This window comes from Hippocampus bargibanti, linkage group LG11 (assembly GCF_051943395.1).
Source record: "Hippocampus bargibanti isolate YZ-2025 linkage group LG11, ASM5194339v1, whole genome shotgun sequence".
Taxonomy (NCBI): Eukaryota; Metazoa; Chordata; class Actinopteri; order Syngnathiformes; family Syngnathidae; genus Hippocampus; species Hippocampus bargibanti.
The window spans coordinates 12,379-32,675 of NC_142744.1; the positions used below are offsets into that span (position 1 = coordinate 12,379).

A 20,297-nucleotide genomic window follows, 5' to 3' on the forward strand; every position below is an offset into this window, starting at 1 on the left:
CGGCGTACTACCCACTCCATACTGGGCCGCCATTGCGAGATAAATAAAAGTAAATCCATTCCACGCACCACCTTTCGCATATTTATTCTGGGTATTTTTTTCTTGTTTGAGTACCAATTCCTTTCATCACTTTGCTGCTGTGAAATGTAAATTTCTCCACTGTGAGACTAATAAAGGCAAATCCAATCCAATCCAATCCAATCCAATAAAACACTAGCCAGACCTCTGGCAGTGTTTTTCCCTTCCACAAGTGGTCAGCATTTGCCTTTTTTCCGCTTTGTTCCAGCTTCAGCTGTTGTTAAAGCTTTTTCAAACCAATATGTATTGCATTGTATTTTGGACAGCCGCCCTTATTTCAAGCTCATACCTACCCAAATCATTTAGGAATTACTTTAACTCATTTTTTCTGGTGAAAGAACAGAGTCTAAGGTTTCTTAATCTGTATTGAAAGTTTATGTAGTCCTAAAAGACAATATTCAGCGGGTCAGGGAATTGGAGTGACAATGACAAAAACCCTGGCACGGGAGTGGACACATTTTTGCACGTCTGGCAGTCAATGAGTTGAGTAAAGCGTCCCTCTTTAGATTACCAGTATGATTGACATCAATACACATTTGAGTGTGTTTGTAATCTTGTAGCAGTCTTAGCTGCTCATTGTCGTCGCTTCCTTTGTATTGTTCTCAAGAGATCCTTCTACTTGAGTGGCAAGCATTTAAAGCCATTTCAAGTTAGTAAGGTTGCGCTCTGGCTCTTTTGTTTTGGTAGTTTGACGTCTTTATTTATTGGTTTACTGGTGTTGGCCCTCAAAAGTAGGCTGGCTTCCACTGGGCCTATAGTGGAGCTCATCGTCAGAGTCCTCATCCTGGGCTTGCAAGCAGCTGTTCCACTTGTTCTGCAGACGTCTCCTCAGCTGGAATGTGCGCTCGGTGTTTGAAAATGTATATTCTTGCTCCTTCAGTTTAGCATAGTAGTCTGAAAATTTGTTGAAAAGAATGGAGATGGGCATGCCGTTGAGGATGATGCCAAAGGAAATGCAGCCAAAGGCCACGCAGCGCCCCAGATAGGAGATGGGAACCACGTCTCCGTAGCCTACAGTGGAGATGCTCACCTAGACAGGGAGGACAACATGGAAATGTTTTCTGAACAAAAAGGATTGTGCACAATCACGCTCAATTTAAATGAAAAAATCTCTACGAACACAAAGTCAAACAAATCTAGCAGACGGCTGCCATATTGATAGAGATTAGACAGTATAGAAGTGATCATATTTAAAAGTTTCATGTTGTTATGTGCTTAGTGAACATGTGTGACTCGAGTACACAATGAAAGCACATATCAAATTGAAGTTTGAATCTCCATCCATGTATTCAAAACTATGACATCATTTCAAATTGATCGGACACAGAATTCACTCAAATGAATGATACAGTATTTTCTGGACTATAAGGCGCACCTTCAAACAAATGACATACAGTAAAGTCTCGTTATATCGATATCGGATATATCGATAGTCCCGGTTATATCGATATTTTTTCGGACTCCCTTGAATATCGATATAACGAGACTTTACTGTATTTAAAAATGTTTCCATACATAAGGTGCACCACATTATAAGGGGCATCTTCAATGAATGCACATATTTTAAAATGTTTTCCATACATAAGGCCTGTTTTTAATGTGGACAATTATCAATGAACACATTTTGCCCCTTTTCTGACATATTGCAAACCAAGTTAGGAATTGAATTACCATATTTTCTGCACCGTTTGCGCCCCCATACCTATCTGACCTTCTTCAAATTTCTATTCCCTCTCGTTCCCTCAGATCCTCCCCCCCTGCCCGTCTCAGCACGATGGGTGACAGAGCCTTCAGCTGCTCTGCCCCCAAACTTTGTAACTCACTTCCTCCCAACATTGGTAACATGGATTCTCTTCCCGCCTTCAAGTCCCTTCTCAAAAGCCACACATTTAAAATGGACTTTTCTGTCTAGCTCTCTCTCTTGTTTCTATTTATAATTTTATTTTATTGATTGCATTGTAGTTGTGATTATATTTTATTTATTATAGTACCTATGCTTGTCTGTGACTCTAAAGTGTCCTTGAGAGCTTTGAAAGGCGCTTAAAATGTAATGTATTATTATTATGATATCTAGCTAGCTATCTATTAGCTACATAACTAGCTAGCTATTTGAGTCGGGAAACATATTAGCTATCTATTAGCTAGCTAGCTAGCTATTAGCTATCTAGCTCTCGATTAGCTGGATAGCTAGCTCTCTATCTTTTTGAGTTATTCTGGGTTGAGTTGTGTGGCTGCCGCTGCTCACCCACAGAAAAACGTGTCATGTGACTGTAAAGTGACCTTGCGTTTTGAAAGGCACTTATAAATTAAATGTATTATTATTATTATCATCAATGGTGGCTGAGCTTTTTATGAATGAGTTGCAAATCCCTTCAAAGCTCAGGTCAGCAAGTGATGCTTACCGCCGCCCACCACCAGGCATCCGGAATGCTGCTGAATGGCGTTCCGGGCTGGTCGACCTCCACTGAATGCATCAGAGCTGAGAAGGTGAAGATGCCCATGGCGATGAAGAGAAACAGACAACACACCTGAAAGATCACAAGACAACAGTCACGGTCACCCACACATCATCGTTTATCGGACGGTTCGTGACCCGTCCGATCTTCAGGGCAAGTCAACGGCAAGGAAAGAAATGAGGTGATGATTTTGGGCGGCCGCAATTGATTGCGAACGCCGGCTGGAGTGCTTTTGTGGGATGTTCCCACCTGCTCAGAGCACTGACGAATGGTGAAGCCAAAGGCCCTCATGCCCGTGGAGTGACGGGCCAACTTGAGGATTCGAAAGATGCGCATCAGCTTAATGACTTTCAGCACCTTGCTGACTTTGCTGACCCTGGCCATGGCCTTCAAATCTTCCTGCGCACTCATGTCCTCCGAATCGATCACAAAGGTCTCAAACATGATCTGGATGAAGTAGGGCATGACAGCCACAATGTCGACAAAGTTGAGAGCGCTCTTGACAAAGTGCTCGACGTTGGATGTGGTGAGCAAGCGCAAGAAGTACTCCAAGGTGAAGAAGAGAATGGAAGAAATCTCCACCCATTCCATGTAGGTTTTGCCCGCCAGTTTGTATTGCCGGAGTTCTTCCACTGTGTTCATTGTCATGGAAACGATGGAGATGAGCACAAAGAGACTGGAAAATACTGCAAAGGCCTTGGCTGACATCGACGAGTAAGGGTTCTCCATGAGGTCCCAAAGAATCTTCCGAAAGTTGCCCAGAAACATGGTCTTGTAGCCCTCGTCATCCTGGTGCGGCTTGATCTCGTCGATCAGCTCCTGGTTGACCTTCAGTTGGTCTCTGATGTCGTCCACCTTCTCCTCAAACAGAATACGGCAGCACCTGTGGACAGGGAGAAGATGTAAGCCAGGTATCTCCCCTTCCATACATCACATAGACTTTGACTCTTTCATGATATCCGCCCCATGACCTTTCTAAGAACCTGGGCACATGCGGTGGAGACACAGACTGTTTTCAGACCGTTTCATGGGTCTCCCGTTTGAACGATGTCCTCGCAGTCCTTTAGGACTACACACAAAAATGATTTGGACTCTCTGGATAGCTTTTAACGGTAACAATGTCCCAAAGACTGTTTCCCTTAGCGCAATTGAAGGCCAGAAAAAAGGACCCAAAACCAGGTGTGCTCAAAAGCGGCTCTGGAGTTCGCCTATTGGGGTTGTCTTGGACGTCTCCCTCCTCCAACACACCCGCTTCAAATTGAATTTGAATTGGGTTTGTCGGAAAAGAGAGACATCGGAAACAGGCTAGACGGGCTCTCCTGAGGGCCAGAAAAGAGCAGCCCAGATGCAAATGAGCCAGCTGGTTGAACGTGAGGCCCAGTGGTGGCTTATATGGGCCCCGTGATTGATTGGCCATCAGTCCAGGGGTGTCTGGTAGGGCTGGGGCAAGCTCCGGCACACGGAGATGCCAGCGAGGGTGGCAGTCACTTGTCCAAAGGAGTTCAATTTGACCTGTAAGGCTCGCATTCAACGGGAATACAATGAAGGCCGCACCTTGGGGTGTCTTTCAGTTTCAGCCCCCAAAAGGCCATCTCTTCCTCAAAGTTGACAGGGCACAGACTGTCCATCACCCACAAGACGTTGCTGCAATAGTAGTGGAAGATGTAGTGGAAGAACATTGGATCCCTGTCAAAGAAGAACTCATTGTTCAGAACATTGTAGTCGTCACAAAGCGTCAGACGCTTGGCTGTATCGTCACACAGGGCCAGGATTCCGATCCTGGTTTTGGGGTGTCGCAGGACCAGGTGTTTGGGAATGTGGAACAGCTTGCCGCCCACGTTGAGGTTCACGATGTTTGCTTTTCTCAGTCGCGACGGATCTTTGCTCTGCACTTTCTCTCCGTCCGGGGTGTCAAGGTTGTCCATGGACGTCCATTGCTTCACCGAACTGTCCTGAGAAAAAGGGAATTCGCTCTCTTGATCCTCAATGCTTTGTGAGAAGCTCTTTTCCCGTTTGATGGTGGCAAAAAGACTGGAGCGCCGCTTCTTCAGCACTTTCAGCTTGGGTTTTATAGCCTCCATGGCGGCGGCTACTCGCAGGACCCTCGACAGGACAAATCCAAAGTCTACCGATGAAATTGGCGGACGACTGCAACAACAATGTTCCAGTCAAAAGCCATTCAAAACAAACGCCTGACTGCGTGGAGTGAATGGATGCTTACAGGTTGACAAAAACTCGTCATGCAAGAAGACCGACTGCATGAAGTTGGGGATTCGGTCTCAGCCTCAGATTGGATAATCCTATTGCTGCGCTTCCTGTGCAAACGCCAAGTTAAAAATACTCTTCGCAGGGATTAGCCTTGTGATTGAAGGATTGGAGCTCTGACCGCCACCAGAACCAAGCTGGGACCCTGTCATGTCTGGACTAATGGAAAAGGCAAACCATAAAACCAGGGATGAGAATGACAAATGAGGGAAAAAAAGGCAGGGGGGGGGGGTTGCACTCGCACATATACAGTACTTTGTGATACCATGAATGTTGTTTTCTGTTCCTGATGATTGGTACAAATCCAGCCAAACGATCAGAATAAAAGTCAAGTTGCTGGGTCCATACGCAAGGTTACTGCTAGCTCGCCTGCACACGACTCATTAGCTTGCACGCTTGCTTTTGCTGCCTCTTGCAGAAGTATATTGATGCTAACGTTAGCATGGAGCTTGTCATCGTGCCACTGACATTTGATTGTTTCATTGCAAATTGGAAGCTGTTCTCTCCACAAAGGCAAATCAACCCGATTTGTTTTTACTCGTCCACTTATTCAAAAGGGGGAATTTACCTGTTTCTACATCAACGGCACCAAAGTCAAGATCATCCAATCAAAATGGTGTATACTGACAACCGGCGTCAGTATCATCCAATCAAAATGCCGCATTCCGACAACACAAGGCCAAACAGGAAATGAACAGCGTAAAAGCCAGAATACGTATTTAGTTTTACCTGGTCATTTTGGTCTGAAAGTCGGAAATCCATCGATCGGCGGAAAGTTCACATCCCTGCAAGTAGCATTTAGTGCTGGGCCAGGGTTAGCCGTTTGGCCACACTCGCCAAATTGCTCACCATCGCCAAGTTCTACCACACATCTTGAGTATTCCAGAAGATTCTATCTGACCATTTTCTACTACAAGCGGATGAGGCTTAAGTTCTAGTTCAATGAAACAGCACGGAGCACCCCCCACCCCCCAAAAAAAGCGTGGCAATCTGTTTTTTTCAGTGAGCATATTTATTTGAAAGACCCCGAACAAGCCAGACGTCAGCCAGGGCATGTGGACTCATCTGCTCAGCGACATTCACTCAGCACGGCAAATTCAGTGGGCTCTGCGAGAGGAGGACCAAAAAGAGCAGTCAGAAACTCAAGTGACAGTTGCGCCGCCAAATCTGGAGAAACATCAGCAGGCACGTTGGACGCTCCAACGCATTTTCCTGCGTACGCTGCGGTAGGTCAGCTCACCTAGCGCAGCCTCCTGGCCTCTCGTTCCGACTCCAGAAGAGTGAGCACGTCTCCTTCCCTCACCGGGCCTTTCACGTTCCTGATGATGGAACGGTTGCTGTCGTCCATGAACTCAACGCGGACCTGCAAGGACGATGCCACACGTTCATTCCTCAAGAGGCAATATTTTACTTTGGGGGGAGGAACTTGCAACAATCATGTTCGACGCCTTGGGGAATGAGGCCATTTTCTTGTCGATAACTACAAATCTGTGTTTGTCTATGCTGTTGGCATACAGTGACAGGCACAATGTGTGTCTTGCTTCAATCAAAGCATGCTAAAACAACTTTCCACACCTAATCTGTTCAGTCGAATAATAATACATTTTGTTTCAAGCGCCTTTCAAAGCTCTCAAGAACACTTTACAGTCCCAGACAAGCATATATACTATAATAAATAAAATACAATTACAAATAGAATACAATGAATAAAATACAATTATAAATAGAAACAAGAAATAGAGCTACATAGAACATGCAATTTTAAATAGGTGGCTTTTGAGATGGGATTATGATACAATATAAAATAATATAATGGCATGCAGCAGTGGAGGGACGTTTTGCTATAAGGCCCGGTTTTTCTGAACACATGAGAGCTTCCTTTTGAGATGAATGAGCGTTATCAAGAACAAAATAGCTAAATTCAATGTGTAAAATGATTGGCAGTTTAAGACCAGGAAGCACGATGGAAAAAAACTGCGAAACTGACGGTGCTCCAAACATGAGACTAAGTCATGCAGTTACAAATAAAATAAAAATGTAACCTACACAGTTAAACAAATTAATTTCGTCGTTGAACGCATCTAAACTGTAAAGTGACCTTGAAAGTTTTGAAAGGCGCTTAGAAATGAAATGTATTATCTACCGGGGACCGAAGGACAATCTATTAAAATCTTAATACTATTTTTAAGCAAGGTGAGATATTTGTCACGATCATATAATAACTAGTCACCAAAACAGGCAAGGGAATACTAGTACTCGTGCGAGGATACATCAGTTCCGCCCCCAACAAATATTTGTGAATATTGACACAAAGTAATGTTTACAACAAAGCCGTCAAATGGTTGAAGCGACATGCTCGCCTCATGCTAACAGTTAGCAAGCATACCTGCGTGCATTGTCCCTGCGAACCAGTTCTTCCAAGCACCCTGGTAACCTGAAAGTTGGAAAATAAAGTTTGGGTTATTGGGGCATGCTACACAAAGAGTGTCTAAAATTACTAATCCGGAAATCGCGCGTAACTAACGACCTAGTGAAATGTCATGTGCTGAGCTCATTTATGTTTCGTTTAGCTTAGCTTTCCGAGCTTGCATTGGGGGCGACAGGCCTTCGGAACGGAACGGCCAGTCGAAATCCGCTCAAACTCTGTCGTTTAATTCAAAAAATCCTTTATGGAATAAGGTAATTACATTTCGAAGATTTACAGAGCCCAAAATCGATAAATCACACTTCATGGCGGCTTTTCTTACTCTTGCGATCTTGATCTGTTGCACGCGGCTGGCGTCCATGTTTGTAGCTTCGACCGGAAAGGACGTCACTGACAAATCGGAAGTAGTTAAACACAGCGGCGATGACGCCAAAACGATTTATTATTACAAATATTTCAGGATGTAGTGTTTTTCCTTGTTTGAGAAATAATACTACATATATAGATATATAATAAAGACATAGAGCGAGAAAAAGAGAGAGAGAGAGAGAGAGAGAGAGAGAGAGAGAGAGAGAGAGAGAGAGAGAGAGAGAGAGAGAGAGAGAGAGAGAGAGAGAGAGAGAGAGAGAGAGAGAGAGAGAGAGAGAGAGAGAGAGAGAGAGAGAGAGAGAGAGAGAGAGAGAGAGAGAGAGAGAGTGAAATTGTTTTTTTTTTTCGATAGGTCAGTCGGTACAAACAAAAGAACAGGACAGCCGTGACTTAAGTGCTCTAAATCTGTAAAAAAAAATGGTTCTCCACATACAGCAACAATAAGGGGGAAATGATTCTCAGCTTCTCTTGTCCCCTAAAATGAGACTGGTTTTCTTCCTCAAAATCTCAATTGGAATATTGTTGCAAGTCACTGCAACATGTCGGTTGATGGGGAAAAAGATAGTGAATTTTTCCTTGACACGTAATTAACACCTCTTCTTTTCCTTCCGGCTTTTCACTTCAAGGGGTCGTCACAGCGAATCAGTGTCATCCCTCTTTAGAGGTTTGATCCGCATGTTTGTTTTACGTGGGATGCCCTTCCTGACAAAACCCTCTGTATTTATTCGGGCTTGGGACCGGCACAAGAAGACTTATGTCCCCTTGTGGCTACAGAACAAGCAACTCGCTCAGTAGCTAGATATCTAATAGATAGCTAATAGATAACCAGCTAGCCAGCTAATACAGATAGCTAATGGATAGGCAGCTAGCCAGCTAGTTATGTAATGATAGCTAGCTGGATAGATAGCTAATAGATAGCTAATATATAGCCAGCTAGCCAACAGATATTATTATTATTATTATTATTATTATTATTATGAAGAGAATAATAACTGCTTTGTGAAGCAAAATTTTAAGCTTCATTGTCCATCACAAATTCCCCAAAAACATTTGCGCAACATCATTGGCGTGATGCTTTGTGTACACGTAATCAACACTGCATGTGATTTGAGATATGGAGCGAGCTGCTCATTCAATTCTCTCTCTCTCTCTCTCTCTCTCTCTCTCTCTCTCTCTCTCTCTCTCTCTCTCTCTCTCTCTCTCTCTCTCTCTCTCTCTCTCTCTCTCTCTCTCTCTCTCTCTCTCTCTCTCTCTCTCTCTCTCTCTCTCTCTCTCTCTCTCTCTCTCTCTCTCTCTCTCTCTCTCTCTCTCTCTCTCTCTCTCTCTCTCTCTCTCTCTCTCAGGAAGGCAGGAAGAGGGCCTTCTATTCACAAGAACAAATGCAATCTTATTTTGCCGGGTGACTCAACGACAATTGGAATGCAGAAACGATGTGAAGTGGAATTGCTTGTGTCGCTTTGGTGGATCCCAAAAGAAGCATTTTGGGGACGTTGGTATCCTGACAAGGAGCGACCTCCATTCTTGCAAAGAGGTCATATCGTTGGTGGGAACGGGGCACGCTTGAAATTGGGCTTTCTCAGGCGGACTTTGGAAGCTTTGGGGAGAGAAACTTGCCGACCTCTTTCTCAGGGGGTGAAAAAAAGCGCCAAATGTCTCCTGAAGTCATTTGGGAAAATCCCTCAACACGATCCGCATGCTTTGGCGCCATTTTGAGCAAGGGATCTTCCCTTGGCCTTTGGAAGACTTCTTCCTCTCTTGTTTTTTCCTCCCGACTTATTTGGCATAAAGCCTCCGTTTTCAAATGGTTGCAAGCCATGTGCACGTACGCACTCCCACTGTGAGAATGGCCAAGAGAAACCGTGCGAGCTCAATGTAGCGAGCGCTTCCAGAAGGTCTCAGAGGAACAGAAAAGAGCGTCAACAAGGGCAGGAAATGTGAGCGATCAGGGATCGACCGCAGACCATCTCCAAGTCCCACAGCGCACTTGCGCCATTTGTACTTTTTGTCCTTTTCTGGAAGCTGGCAGCTGCGAGCCTATATATATATATATATATTATTCCTGCAGGGTATCTGATCACTGGCAGGGCATAGCTGTTTATTGCCCGGGTCTTGTTCTTGCCATTGAGCTGGCTTCTGAGGACTTGCCTCACCCGCTGGAGGTATTTGGTCATAGCCGCTTTCCTTGTTGCTAATTCGAGGTTGCCATTGGCCTGTGGTATACCAAGGTACTTGTAGCTGTTTTCAATGTCTGCTATTGTTCCTTCAGGGAGTGAGACCCCTTCAGTGTGAACTACCTTGCCCCTCTTAGTCACCATCCGACTACATTTCTCCAGCCCGAATGACATTCCGATATCACTGCTGTAGATCCTGGTTGTGTGGATCAGGGAGTCTATGTCCCTTTCGCTCTTAGCATACAGCTTGATGTCATCCATGTAGAGGAGGTGACTGATCGTAGCTCCATTTCTGAGGCGGTATCCATAGCCTGTCTTGGCGATTATCTGGCTGAGGGGGTTCAGTCCTATGCAGAACAGCAGTGGGGAGAGTGCATCACCTTGGTATATGCCACATTTGATGGACACTTGCGTTAGTGGCTTGCCATTGGCTTCAAGTGTGGTTTTCCACATCCTCATCGAGTTTGCAACGAAGGCTCTCAGGGTCCTGTTGACCTTATACAACTCCAAGCATTCAGTGATCCATGTGTGTGGCATCGAGTCATATGCTTTCTTGTAATCAATCCAGGCTGTGCACAGGTTGGTATGTCGGGACCTGCAGTCTTGAGCGACTGTTCTGTCAACCAGCAGCTGATGTTTGGCACCTCTAGTATCTCTACTAATGCCTTTCTGTGCTTTGCTCATGTATTGATCCATGTGTCCATGTGTCCATAGCAGAAGTGGCTGATCTCAAGAAGTCCTATCAGTGGCTACAGAGGGCTGGCCTAAAGGACAGCACAGAGGCACTCATCCTGGCTGCCCAAGAGCAGGCCCTGAACACCAGAGCCATAGAGGCAGGGATATACCACACCAGACAAGACCCAAGGTGTAGGTTGTGCAAAGAGGCACCTGAGACAATCCAACACGTAACTGCAGGGTGTAAGATGCTGGCAGGGAAAGCCTACATGGAGCGCCATAACCAGGTGGCTGGCATAGTCTACCGAAACATCTGTGCGGAGTATGGACTGGAAACCCCAAGGTCAAAATGGGAAACACCTCCCAAGGTGGTGGAGAATGACCGAGCAAAAATCCTGTGGGACTTCCAGATACAGACTGACAAGATGGTAATGGCCAACCAACTAGATATCGTGGTCATAGATAAAGGGGAAAGGAAAGCCGTTGTCGTGGATGTAGCGTTCCCGAGTGATGGGAACATCAGAAAGAAGGAACATGAGAAAATCGAGAAATACCAAGGGCTCAGAGAGGAGCTGGAGAGAGCCTGGAAGGTAAAGGTGACAGTCGTGCCTGTGGTGGTCGGAGCACTCGGGGCAGTGACCCCCAAACTCGACGAGTGGTTGCAACAGATCCCGGGAACAACATCGGATATCTCGGTCCAGAAAAGCGCAGTGCTGGGAACAGCACGGATACTGCGCAGAACCCTCAAGCTTTCTGGCCTCTGGTAGAGGACCCGAGCTGAAATGGGGACAGACACCACCCATGGTGGGTGAGACGAGGATTTTTTTTTATATATGTGGATATATATATGTGGATATATATATATATGTGGATATATATATGTGGATATATATATATATATATATATATATATATATATATATATATATATATATATATATATATATATATATATATATATGTGGCCAAAACCACCAGCAAATTTGAGTTCGCTGACGAAGCCTCTTGGATGAGAAGCGAAACGTCCGACACTTTGAAAGAAGTCCAGATGACGGCTGAAGAAACCTTTTCATCGAAACAGCAAGAAGAGTATTTTTGCCAAGAGGGCAGCAGCAGCTTTTGGCTATCCCGACGGAAAAAGGGCACACGCTTTGCCAAGACTTTTGTGAGCAGAAAGCATGTTTGTGACATTCCAGCCAGACACAAAGCGAGAGCCGCTAATTCCTCTGCTGTTCGAACGTTTCCCCCCCCCCCCAGGCAAGCACTGTCAGCCGCTACCTTTCACCCACTTTGTCTGCATGTGCTGCAGTCAGGAGAGGGTTAAATGTGCTCCGCCAGCCTGCATCGGATACAGCCGTCCATCCGTCCGTCCGTCAGAGGTTGTTCAAAAAAAAGAAAGAAAGAAAGAAAAGTGGCGGTCACGTGGCCCTTTTCTGCGCTGTGAACTTTCCCCCAATTCTCACACTGGCGTTCAGCCTACCAGCTGAATCCCACCAAGAAGGTGTTGAGAGCCAAATTTGGAGGTGGACGGAATCCCCGGTGGACATTTTTAGACTTCTGAAGAGCCTGTTTAGGGCGGCCAGCCTTGTTCATGGTCCGGATGCTTCCATGTGTCCCACATGATAACATTCGGACAAATTGTTGCTTCAAATGGATTGGGTTCAACGTTTGAGGTTGCGTTCGATTATGTTGATCAATCTTGCTCTCCATTAAGTCGTTGACTGCCAGATGTGCAAACATGTGTTGTTGTTTTTTCAAAAAAGTTGTCGGCCACCCGCGCGGAGACGTTCTGTAAGTTGTACGCCCAAAGTAAAAGTTGCACACCCCGGGCATCCGGGCAGACGTTATTTCAGACACTGTTATAGCGCTTTAACAACAGCTAAAGCACGAACAAAGCACTAACATGGAAAAAGGGAAAATGCTGACTCCTTGTGGAAGGAAAAAGACAGAGGTCTGAACAGCGCTTGATCGGCACCCGAGCAAGAAAAAAACAAATCTCAAACAAATTGAGGAATGGCGCTCTACTGTACGTCCTATTTTTAATTCCTGAATAAATGTGGGAAGTGAAGGAGATAAGTTGAACATGCCTTGCTGTCATTGGGAAGGGAGCAAAATGTGACGTGATTGATGACATTTGCTTGAGAACGGCATTGTGAGCAATCTCCGAATGGTCATGGGCTTCAAGAAGGACACGAGGGCGTCCACGCTTCAGGATCTCTCCCAAGGTCCGCAACCGCCTTGTTGTTCTCTGACAGAAAAGTGGAGGAGGGAGGGAGGGAAATGTGAGCCAAGGCACCCCCCTCCTTCATCCCAGGGAACCAATGGCGACTGGGCGGGCCGCTGAGCCGATATAAGAGCTGATCTTGGAGCGCCGAGCTCAAAGAGACGGACGGACGGCAAAGCAAGAGACAATGAAGGGTCTGGCAAGTCTCACTTTGGGCTTGGCGCTGGCGGCGGCGGCGGTTGGCTTCCCGACGGAGGCCAAAGCCGGCCTCCGCTTCGCCGCCTGGGACGACGTCAACGTCATCGCCCACGGCCTCCTGCAGCTGGGCCAGGCTCTCAAGGAGCACGTGGACAAAAGCAAGGTCCAGATGAGGGACGTCTCGGCCCAGGTCAAAGTCTACAACCGCACCCTGGCCCAGCTGGCCAAAGAGAACCGCAGGCAGAAGGCCGAGGGGGAGGCCCTGCGGGTTCGCGCCCGGCGTCTGGAGGACGGCGAGGCCCGGCTGCTCAACCTCACCGCCCAGTTGAGGGACGCCACGGACGCCGTGCGACGGGAGGGGACGGCCTTGAGCGGCGGGCTGAGACGGCTGGAGGAGAGGCTGGAAGACGGGCTGGAAGACAGGCTGGACCGCGCCGGAAACGGCAGCGGCCCACGCCACCTACAGGTCAGAAGACTGCTTTCATTTTCATCTTCAATGCTGGTCTGAAAAGACACAAACAAAGCTTTGTTTACTCAACGAGAGATTTTCACTTCAAAACTAAAGTGAGCAACGTTCTTCAAGGAAATGCCGCCAAACAAAAATGCCGCCCAACTTTACGCACCACTTTGTGTGTTGTAGAATCATACCTTCATGCTTTCTATTAAGCTTGCGACTCTTAGAGGGAATTTGCTTCATTCTTTCTTTGTCAAGGACGAAAGCAAGAGTCAAAGAGACATCCGACGGTCCAGGAATGACAAATTTCTGCCCATTGGCGGATTTCTGACTTTTTCACTCCAAAACGAGCAGATCAAACTAAATATGGATTCTTTTTTTCCTCATTTGTCATTGTCATTCCTGAACAGTCGACAAATGTGATTGAAAACAAGGACAAAGAAGGAAATCTTCCCTGGCAACGTTTGAATGAGGTGATTTTCTTCCAGATGGTCGTGGAGGCTCAAAACCGCCGCTTGGACCAATTGACGGCACGTTTGAATCTCCAGCAGGAGAAGCTCGACAAGCAGAACGTGCGCCTGAGAAGCCTGCAAAGTCAGGTGAGTCAAGTTGCGCGGGCGACATTCAGCAACTTTTTCATCAATGCCGCCGCCGCCCTCGGTCAGCAGCCACCAATCATTTCAGCTCGTTTTGTTTTCAAATTTGTGACCAGAGCGTCGAACAAGACAGAAAAAAACAAAACAGGGACTTGTTCAATTGAATGGAGACGTTGTTCACAGGAAACAGGAGACGACCACAGATCACTTTTCACGTATTGTGCCAGGGTCTGAAACTCCTGACAAAAAGTTAGCGGACACATAAAGTTGCCTACCCCATTTTTCACAACATGTCGCAAAAAAAATTGTAGCAAAGTATAAAGGATTTTTTTTTAATGAAGGATGTACCTAGCACAAATGCTGCCTTGCTAAATTGATGGTAAATCTCCCTTGCTCCTGATTTTGTTCCAGTTGTGGTTTGTTCAAACACCGTTGAGCATGTTGCACAATGCACTGTTTGCGTTGCGTCGTCTGCAACAAGCCACTTCAACTCCTCTTTCCACCATGCTTTTAATGTACGTTTTGTAGCGTCGTCAATGTTGTTAGCTTCTTTTGAATCTTTCTTCTGGGGCTGAGGTTTTGGCTTGATTCCGAATCATTTTTCTTGTGTTCTCTGTGCGTCTGCTTTGGAAAATGGGATGCAAATGCACACGGAAGCACAAAGTTATTCGATGCAGGCTTCTGATTGGCTGCAGAGTATGCAAATTGCCAAACAAACCGAAATTCCAACATTTCCAAACCAAACGAAGATTTCGAAATCGGAAGAAAGCAAACGTTTGATTTGAAAAAAAAAAAAAACATTTTTTCCTTGAAAAAGTTGTCGGCCATCCGGGCAGAGACGTTCTGTAAGTTGTACGCCCGATGTAAACGTTTCGTTATTTCAGACACTGATTGTGCATCTGCATACCGACGTCAAATGTGTAGCGAATACGTCAGTCTCAGGTGTCGGACGTCGGTCTCAGGTGTCGGACGTCGGTCTCAGGTGTTGTACGTTAGTCTCAGGTATCGGACGTCGGTCTCAGGTGTCGGACGTCGGTCTCAGGTGTCAGACGTCGGTCTCAGGTGTCAGACGTCGGTCTCAGGTGTCAGACGTCGGTCTTATGTTTACAATGAAAAAGAATGATGAGCTGATCTTGGTGAGGTGACACCAGTGCAGCCAATAGCCGACTTAACGGAGGCTCTGACCCTTTCTGATTCTGATACCCTTGAGAAAAAAAGTGGTCCCCATTTTTACAAATTGACCCAATGATTCCAGTCCCCTGAAAGGGAGCAATGCTACCAGAGCGTCAATGGCTAATTTAGTAACCCAGAGAGATGATTGTGTGTGTGTCCCCCCCCCCCCCCCCTTCCTTAGATCCAACAGTCCGGCCAACGACCGTTCACCAACACGCAAGGCTATTCCACAAGGGGCGGGGTCGAGCAAGGCGACTCCCCAATCGGTAAGTCAAATGGTGAGCGTGTGGCCGATCCATTCCGACGCCAAAGGTGGCCGACGCGCCATCTGTTTGGCCAAGCCGCTCCGCAAGCTTAAATCGCTCCCAATTAGCATCAAGCAACAGCGGCCATTTGGGAACAGGCTTCCTTGCCCAGATTGAGTCCGGCGCTCGCGAGAGGCAATCCGAGCGCGTTAATCGGGACAAAAGCAGCAAGGATTAGCTCATTGGCTCCGTTGGCCAAATGACACTTCTTGGCAGTGGCCAACAAGAAAGCTTTGAACACTGCAACAGATTGTTGCCGTTGCCATTTTGCTGTCCAGCGACGAGGGCGGATGAGATGCCAGCCCGCCGCTGGCCTCTTTTCTCCCGGCATGGCCTCCAACTCACCAACAGCAGAGGAACAATAATAATAATAATAATCCATTTTATTTCTAAGCGCCTTTCAAAACTCTCAAGGTCACTTTACAGTCACAGGATAAGTTTTTCTGTGGGTGAGCAGCGGCAGCCACACGCGCCAGCGTTCACTCAACCCGGAAGTGACTCAAATAGACTAGTAAGACAAATAGAAAGCTACCTAGCAAGCCAGCCAGACAGATAGTTATTGTAGATACATTATATACATGATACATTGATCGGATTTATTTCTTGTGAAAAAAGGAATAAAATGACTTTTACGTGTACTTTTTAATTTTTTTCCCCTAAAACTGGTCCATCTTTTGAAAAATGACCATTTATTTGAGCAAGCGTTGAGTTGGTTTATTGTCAATGGAAATATGCGCACCACTCCTCCAACTTCCAACTCAGTGGATGGACGCAGTGGCTCGCCAGCTCATCTGTGCCTTCTGAAATTCAAATCCGGGCCCTCAAGCACTAAAGTGCGCCTACATCTGCCATCAAAGCAAAAGACTGGAGGGATCCTGGAGGGATCCTGGAGGGATCCTGGAGTCACCAATGAGAGAAAGAAATCAAGTCAACGTCTTGACCAATGATAGTCTTCTCCATCTTGTTCCTCCAGCGATGGCCTCCGATTGCCACGAGCTGTTCCTGAGAGGCGAGACCACCAGCGGGGTTTTCACCATCCAGCCACACAACACGGAAGCCTTCCCGGTCTTCTGCCAGATGACAGCCGGTGAGCAGACAGGAGACGTCGGCGTCACTCGAGTCCGACGTGAAATCAAATGACGTTGTTTGGTTTACTGACGTGCCTGCGTCCAGATGGCGGATGGACCGTGGTCCAGAGGCGACGAGACGGCTCGGTGGATTTTGACCGGCTGTGGTCCGCCTACGAGAAAGGCTTCGGCAGCATCGGCGGTAAAGTGGGAAAACTCCGCACGCCTCGTCACGAGGCAACCCTATGACTCCCACTGCACTGACCCATTGTATTTCCATGGGCTTGCTTTCTTCAGGCGAGTTCTGGTTGGGCCTGGAAAAGATCCACGTCGTAGCCAAGAATGCAGACTACGTCCTCCAAATCCAGCTGTCCGACTGGGGGGGCGACTTGGCAACCATCCGCCTGCCTTTCCAACTGGGCGGAGCAGAGACCAAGTACTCGCTCCAGATCCGGCAGGCTGGCAATTTCAGTCCCCTGGAAAGCTCGCTGGGTTCCGATGCCACTTCCGGTCTGCCTTTCTCCACTCGCGACCGCGACAACGACCACAAGAAGGAGAGCAACTGCGCCAAACATCTCTCAGGTGAGATGTCCGAAATACGCTTGCCTGTGTTTGTTATTCGCCACCGAGCAGAGAGCAGAAATGCGGCAGACTCAATAACCATGCCCGCTCCCCTGAATTGAGACACATGGGTTCAACAATCGGCACTCCCTCAACTTACTACCCGATTTTTGAGATTTTTCAGACACGAGGCACAGCTGAATCCACCCAAGCTCCGCCTCATCTAAACGAGCAGCAAACGACACAACACGTGGCCAAAGTTTTCAATGAGAGTATGTTCCATGAAGAGCTCCGTCACTTGTGGGCCTTTGGTGTCATTTGCCGGCACAGAAAAGAAATTGAATGCGGTGGGTGGAACGGGATCCTTTTGGGAACAACGGCTGCTCAGAAGCAGTGCCCAGTTGTGAAGTGTCGTTCGGGAACGGGCCGGTTCTTAGAGCCGGATCTCGGAAGTGAACAAAAAGAGCTGGCTCCTAACAAGGAGCCGGAAATGGGAGCAACATTTTTCCCCTCTATTCCTCGCCCCCAGCCTTCCGCTAAAGCCGCACGTGATTGGTCAAGAGAAGGGGAAGGGCTTAGGGAAACAGAAGCCCACTGTGACGAGCGCATGAAACAGGAAAGGGAGATGACAGAGCTTGATAGCACTACAAAGACCAAACTAAAGTGGCTCAAATGATTGCAAGTGATTTTCAGCCCTTTTCAAAAAAGGATTCAGAAAATCTACTCGTGCTTTCAACCCAATGGATGCGACTCCAAGCAGGAAATCTCCCCATCGTTGGGCTATTAAAGGCCTCTGATTCTGATTGTGAAAAGACTTTCTCGAAGAATCACACCAGAAGCATATATGACAAAGAACGGAAGAAGCTGGAGTCCAAGAATGGCTCCAAAAAGTCACCACAGGGAAAGTCAAAGTTAGCTTCCACTAACTCTGTGCACATATACATAAAAATATTTGATATAGTATATTTTTTTACACGAGTAATTGGTTTTTCACAGAATTCTACATGATTTTTGGTCGTCAATTATTTTAAGGAAAAAAAAAACTGCGGAGCCATTTGGGAGCCGAACCAAAAGAAGCCGGCGGCTCTCTGAAAGGAGCCGCATGACATGCATGGTGCCCAGGCCATTTCTCTCCCCGCCTAAACGGCTTTCTTTCTTTTCTGCCGCAGGCGGGTGGTGGTTCAGTAACTGCGGTCGGTCCAACCTCAACGGGCGATTCTTCCGGAGCCCGGCGCCCAAACAGCGGCACCAGAGGAAGCAGGGAATCTTCTGGAAGACCTGGAGGGGGCGCTACTACCCCCTCAAATCCACCACCATGATGATTGCCCCGGCGATGATCCACAGCAAGTCTTAGCGACGTCCAGACAAAGAGAGAAGAGATACTGTAGATGGCCATCTTGGACTCGTCTTCCTTTTTGGTAGAACTCGGGTCAGGTTTTACAGCTCGTCACCACGGCAACACGGCGCAGTCCCTTTCCACGACCACAGGCGGAAAGTCGGCAGCGAGTGGGGAACTTTCCGACGTGGCCTCCCGGTGCAACGTATGCAGCCGAAATTTACAGACAAGCCGAGACTCATCGGCGGAGAATCAAGCGCGGCTCAGCGGCAAGCCACTTCTGAAAACGTCTCTTTTGTACGTCTCTGTAAGCTCTCAGTCGTACAAAAGTCCTCCATCCAGGCAAAAATGAGTGCATCCAAAAGATAGGCTGCCAAATGAAAAACAACGTCACGTCGTTTATTCAATACATTGTCAACATGAAAATTGTAAAGAGCAATACATTGGGGAGACTAAACAAATTCTCAAAATCGCAGGGATAATACTAGTGGGCCTCAATCTGCAGTACATATGCACCTAAAAGCTAGCAACCACACATTTGACGACAGTGAGGTTAAAATCTTGGCAAAAGAAGAGAGATGCTTTGAAAGGGGAGTTAAAGAAGCTCTTTTTATAAAACAGCAAACCCCTTCACTAAATCGCCGTGGAGGGGTGAGGTTTCATTTGGATCGTTCTTACAACGGATTTCTTAGACCACATGGGCCCCCCTTTTGTGTGACCGAGCGCGTGTTTTCCCCTTTTTATTATTTCTCCTCTCGCATGGCCTGTGACGTGGAGCAAGATGTGACTTTGATGATCAATAACGCGGCCTCTGGCAGATGATAATGACGGAGTGCAAAGTTGAAATCACTGTCAAGTTGTCAACTTAATTCACACTTGCAATTGTTAAGAGAAACGTGGGCTTCCCTCCGTGAGCTTTGCACGACGACATTCCAGCGACTCAATCACATGACATATTCCTGATTTTCAAGGGGGGAGATGTGCACTACTTCAAGTCATATTGACTTCTTGACCAATGTGGTACTACAGAGTGTAAGAAAGAATATTGTGGTTTGTCCTACAGAATTGTTACTCGTACGCTCCATTCCCCGTTTCCTTTTTAAACGGCATCACGTTGTATTTGTAATTTATATTATCTGTTTTTTTTGGCCTTCTGCAGCCAATAAAATGAATTTAGACCAAAGTTGCTGTTTCGGTGCAATGGTATCTGGCCTTAAGCTTGAAAAACAAGAAATCGTGCAAGTGACTGGTCGCCGGGCAATCGCAGAAGACCTCGAGCAGGAAGTAACTCACAAACTCAAATATCAAATGGGTGGCAATACGCTGTCTTTGCTAACTAAGTATTAGGCTTTGGTCACGAAAGCACTAAGCAGAGTACAAGCAAAATATTTCGATTTTTCTGTGAGAGCCACACGCGCACACAAACACGTGTGTGTATATACACCCTTGTGCAAATGAATTGCATCGCCCTGTTATTTGGCCATTAAATTGATTGACATTTTGTGGCAACTCCAAAATGTCCATTTTAGTAAAAAGTGTGTCCTCCCTTGTTCTTTGTCACCTGAGCGATGCTTTTTGGCATGGCATCCCGCAGATTTTGACAGTTGTTCATGATTGAAGGGTCCCTGTACCAGGTCTCAACTAGAGCACCATTTTTTTAGGCTTTTTAGCCTTACAGCTGCAGCGCGTTTCCGTGGTGATGTATCCATCTCATTGAAGAACTGATTTACAAGCCAAAAACGCCTTCTTTTTACACCTGACGGAAAGGCCATCCCTTAATTATCCAATCAGAGGCCCGGGAAACAAGTAATGAGGGAATGTGGTTGGTTCCAGTATATCGGACAGACTCCACCCCTGCCGTGGCAACCATTGCTCTGAACTTTTCACTAGCTTTAGAATGATTTCAACCAGCAGTCAAGATCACAGGGTGGTGCAATTCATTTG

At 46.7% G+C, this 20,297-nt stretch overlaps 3 protein-coding genes across 4 annotated transcripts; 1 reads left to right on the forward strand and 2 right to left on the reverse strand.

Moving 5' to 3' along the window:
- Positions 1-425: 425 nt before the first annotated feature.
- On the reverse strand, positions 426-5,685 carry LOC148890946 (potassium voltage-gated channel subfamily V member 2). Its single transcript, XM_089007613.1, has 6 exons — positions 5,529-5,685; positions 4,756-4,958; positions 4,089-4,682; positions 2,784-3,417; positions 2,481-2,606; positions 426-1,108 (listed from the first exon to the last, which is right to left on the reverse strand). The coding sequence occupies exons 3-6, from the start codon at positions 4,613-4,615 to the stop codon at positions 788-790; spliced, it is 1,608 nt and encodes a 535-aa protein (XP_088863739.1). The 5' UTR covers positions 4,616-4,682; positions 4,756-4,958; positions 5,529-5,685; the 3' UTR covers positions 426-787.
- Positions 5,686-5,790: 105 nt separating this feature from the next.
- Positions 5,791-7,614, reverse strand: rps28 (ribosomal protein S28). 2 transcript variants are annotated; one of them, XM_089007616.1, is made up of 4 exons: positions 7,547-7,614; positions 7,186-7,233; positions 6,040-6,162; positions 5,791-5,906 (listed from the first exon to the last, which is right to left on the reverse strand). In XM_089007616.1, exons 1-3 carry the CDS (start codon positions 7,583-7,585, stop codon positions 6,040-6,042), a joined length of 210 nt encoding a protein of 69 aa, XP_088863742.1. In that variant the 5' UTR covers positions 7,586-7,614; the 3' UTR covers positions 5,791-5,906. The 2 variants fall into 2 exon arrangements, with proteins under 2 accessions (XP_088863742.1, XP_088863741.1); XM_089007615.1 differs by having other exon boundaries at positions 7,487-7,600.
- A 5,140-nt stretch (positions 7,615-12,754) lies between these two features.
- On the forward strand, positions 12,755-19,536 carry angptl4 (angiopoietin like 4). Its single transcript, XM_089007614.1, has 7 exons — positions 12,755-13,327; positions 13,804-13,914; positions 15,266-15,350; positions 16,363-16,476; positions 16,563-16,658; positions 16,754-17,038; positions 18,187-19,536. The coding sequence occupies exons 1-7, from the start codon at positions 12,851-12,853 to the stop codon at positions 18,369-18,371; spliced, it is 1,353 nt and encodes a 450-aa protein (XP_088863740.1). The 5' UTR covers positions 12,755-12,850; the 3' UTR covers positions 18,372-19,536.
- Positions 19,537-20,297: the final 761 nt, after the last annotated feature.

What these genes read in the sequence shown, in the direction of transcription:
- LOC148890946 (XM_089007613.1), bottom strand. Translation starts at nt 4,615, where the DNA reads ATGGAGGCTATAAAACCCAAGCTGAAAGTGCTGAAGAAGCGGCGCTCC. An exon ending in AAACTGAAAGACACCCCAAG is followed by an intron (nt 3,418 to 4,088) that starts GTGCGGCCTTCA and finishes CCCTGTCCACAG; the next exon opens with GTGCTGCCGTATTCTGTTTG. An exon ending in ATGCCTGGTGGTGGGCGGCG is followed by an intron (nt 1,109 to 2,480) that starts GTAAGCATCACT and finishes CTCCCTGTCTAG; the next exon opens with GTGAGCATCTCCACTGTAGG.
- rps28 (XM_089007615.1), bottom strand. Translation starts at nt 7,585, where the DNA reads ATGGACGCCAGCCGCGTGCAACAGATCAAGATCGCAAGAGTAAGAAAA. An exon ending in GCTCTGTAAATCTTCGAAAT is followed by an intron (nt 7,234 to 7,486) that starts GTAATTACCTTA and finishes TCCAACTTTCAG; the next exon opens with GTTACCAGGGTGCTTGGAAG. An exon ending in CGCAGGGACAATGCACGCAG is followed by an intron (nt 6,163 to 7,185) that starts GTATGCTTGCTA and finishes TCGTCCTTGCAG; the next exon opens with GTCCGCGTTGAGTTCATGGA.
- angptl4 (XM_089007614.1), top strand. Translation starts at nt 12,851, where the DNA reads ATGAAGGGTCTGGCAAGTCTCACTTTGGGCTTGGCGCTGGCGGCGGCG. An exon ending in GCAAGGCGACTCCCCAATCG is followed by an intron (nt 15,351 to 16,362) that starts GTAAGTCAAATG and finishes TTGTTCCTCCAG; the next exon opens with CGATGGCCTCCGATTGCCAC. An exon ending in AGGCTTCGGCAGCATCGGCG is followed by an intron (nt 16,659 to 16,753) that starts GTAAAGTGGGAA and finishes TGCTTTCTTCAG; the next exon opens with GCGAGTTCTGGTTGGGCCTG.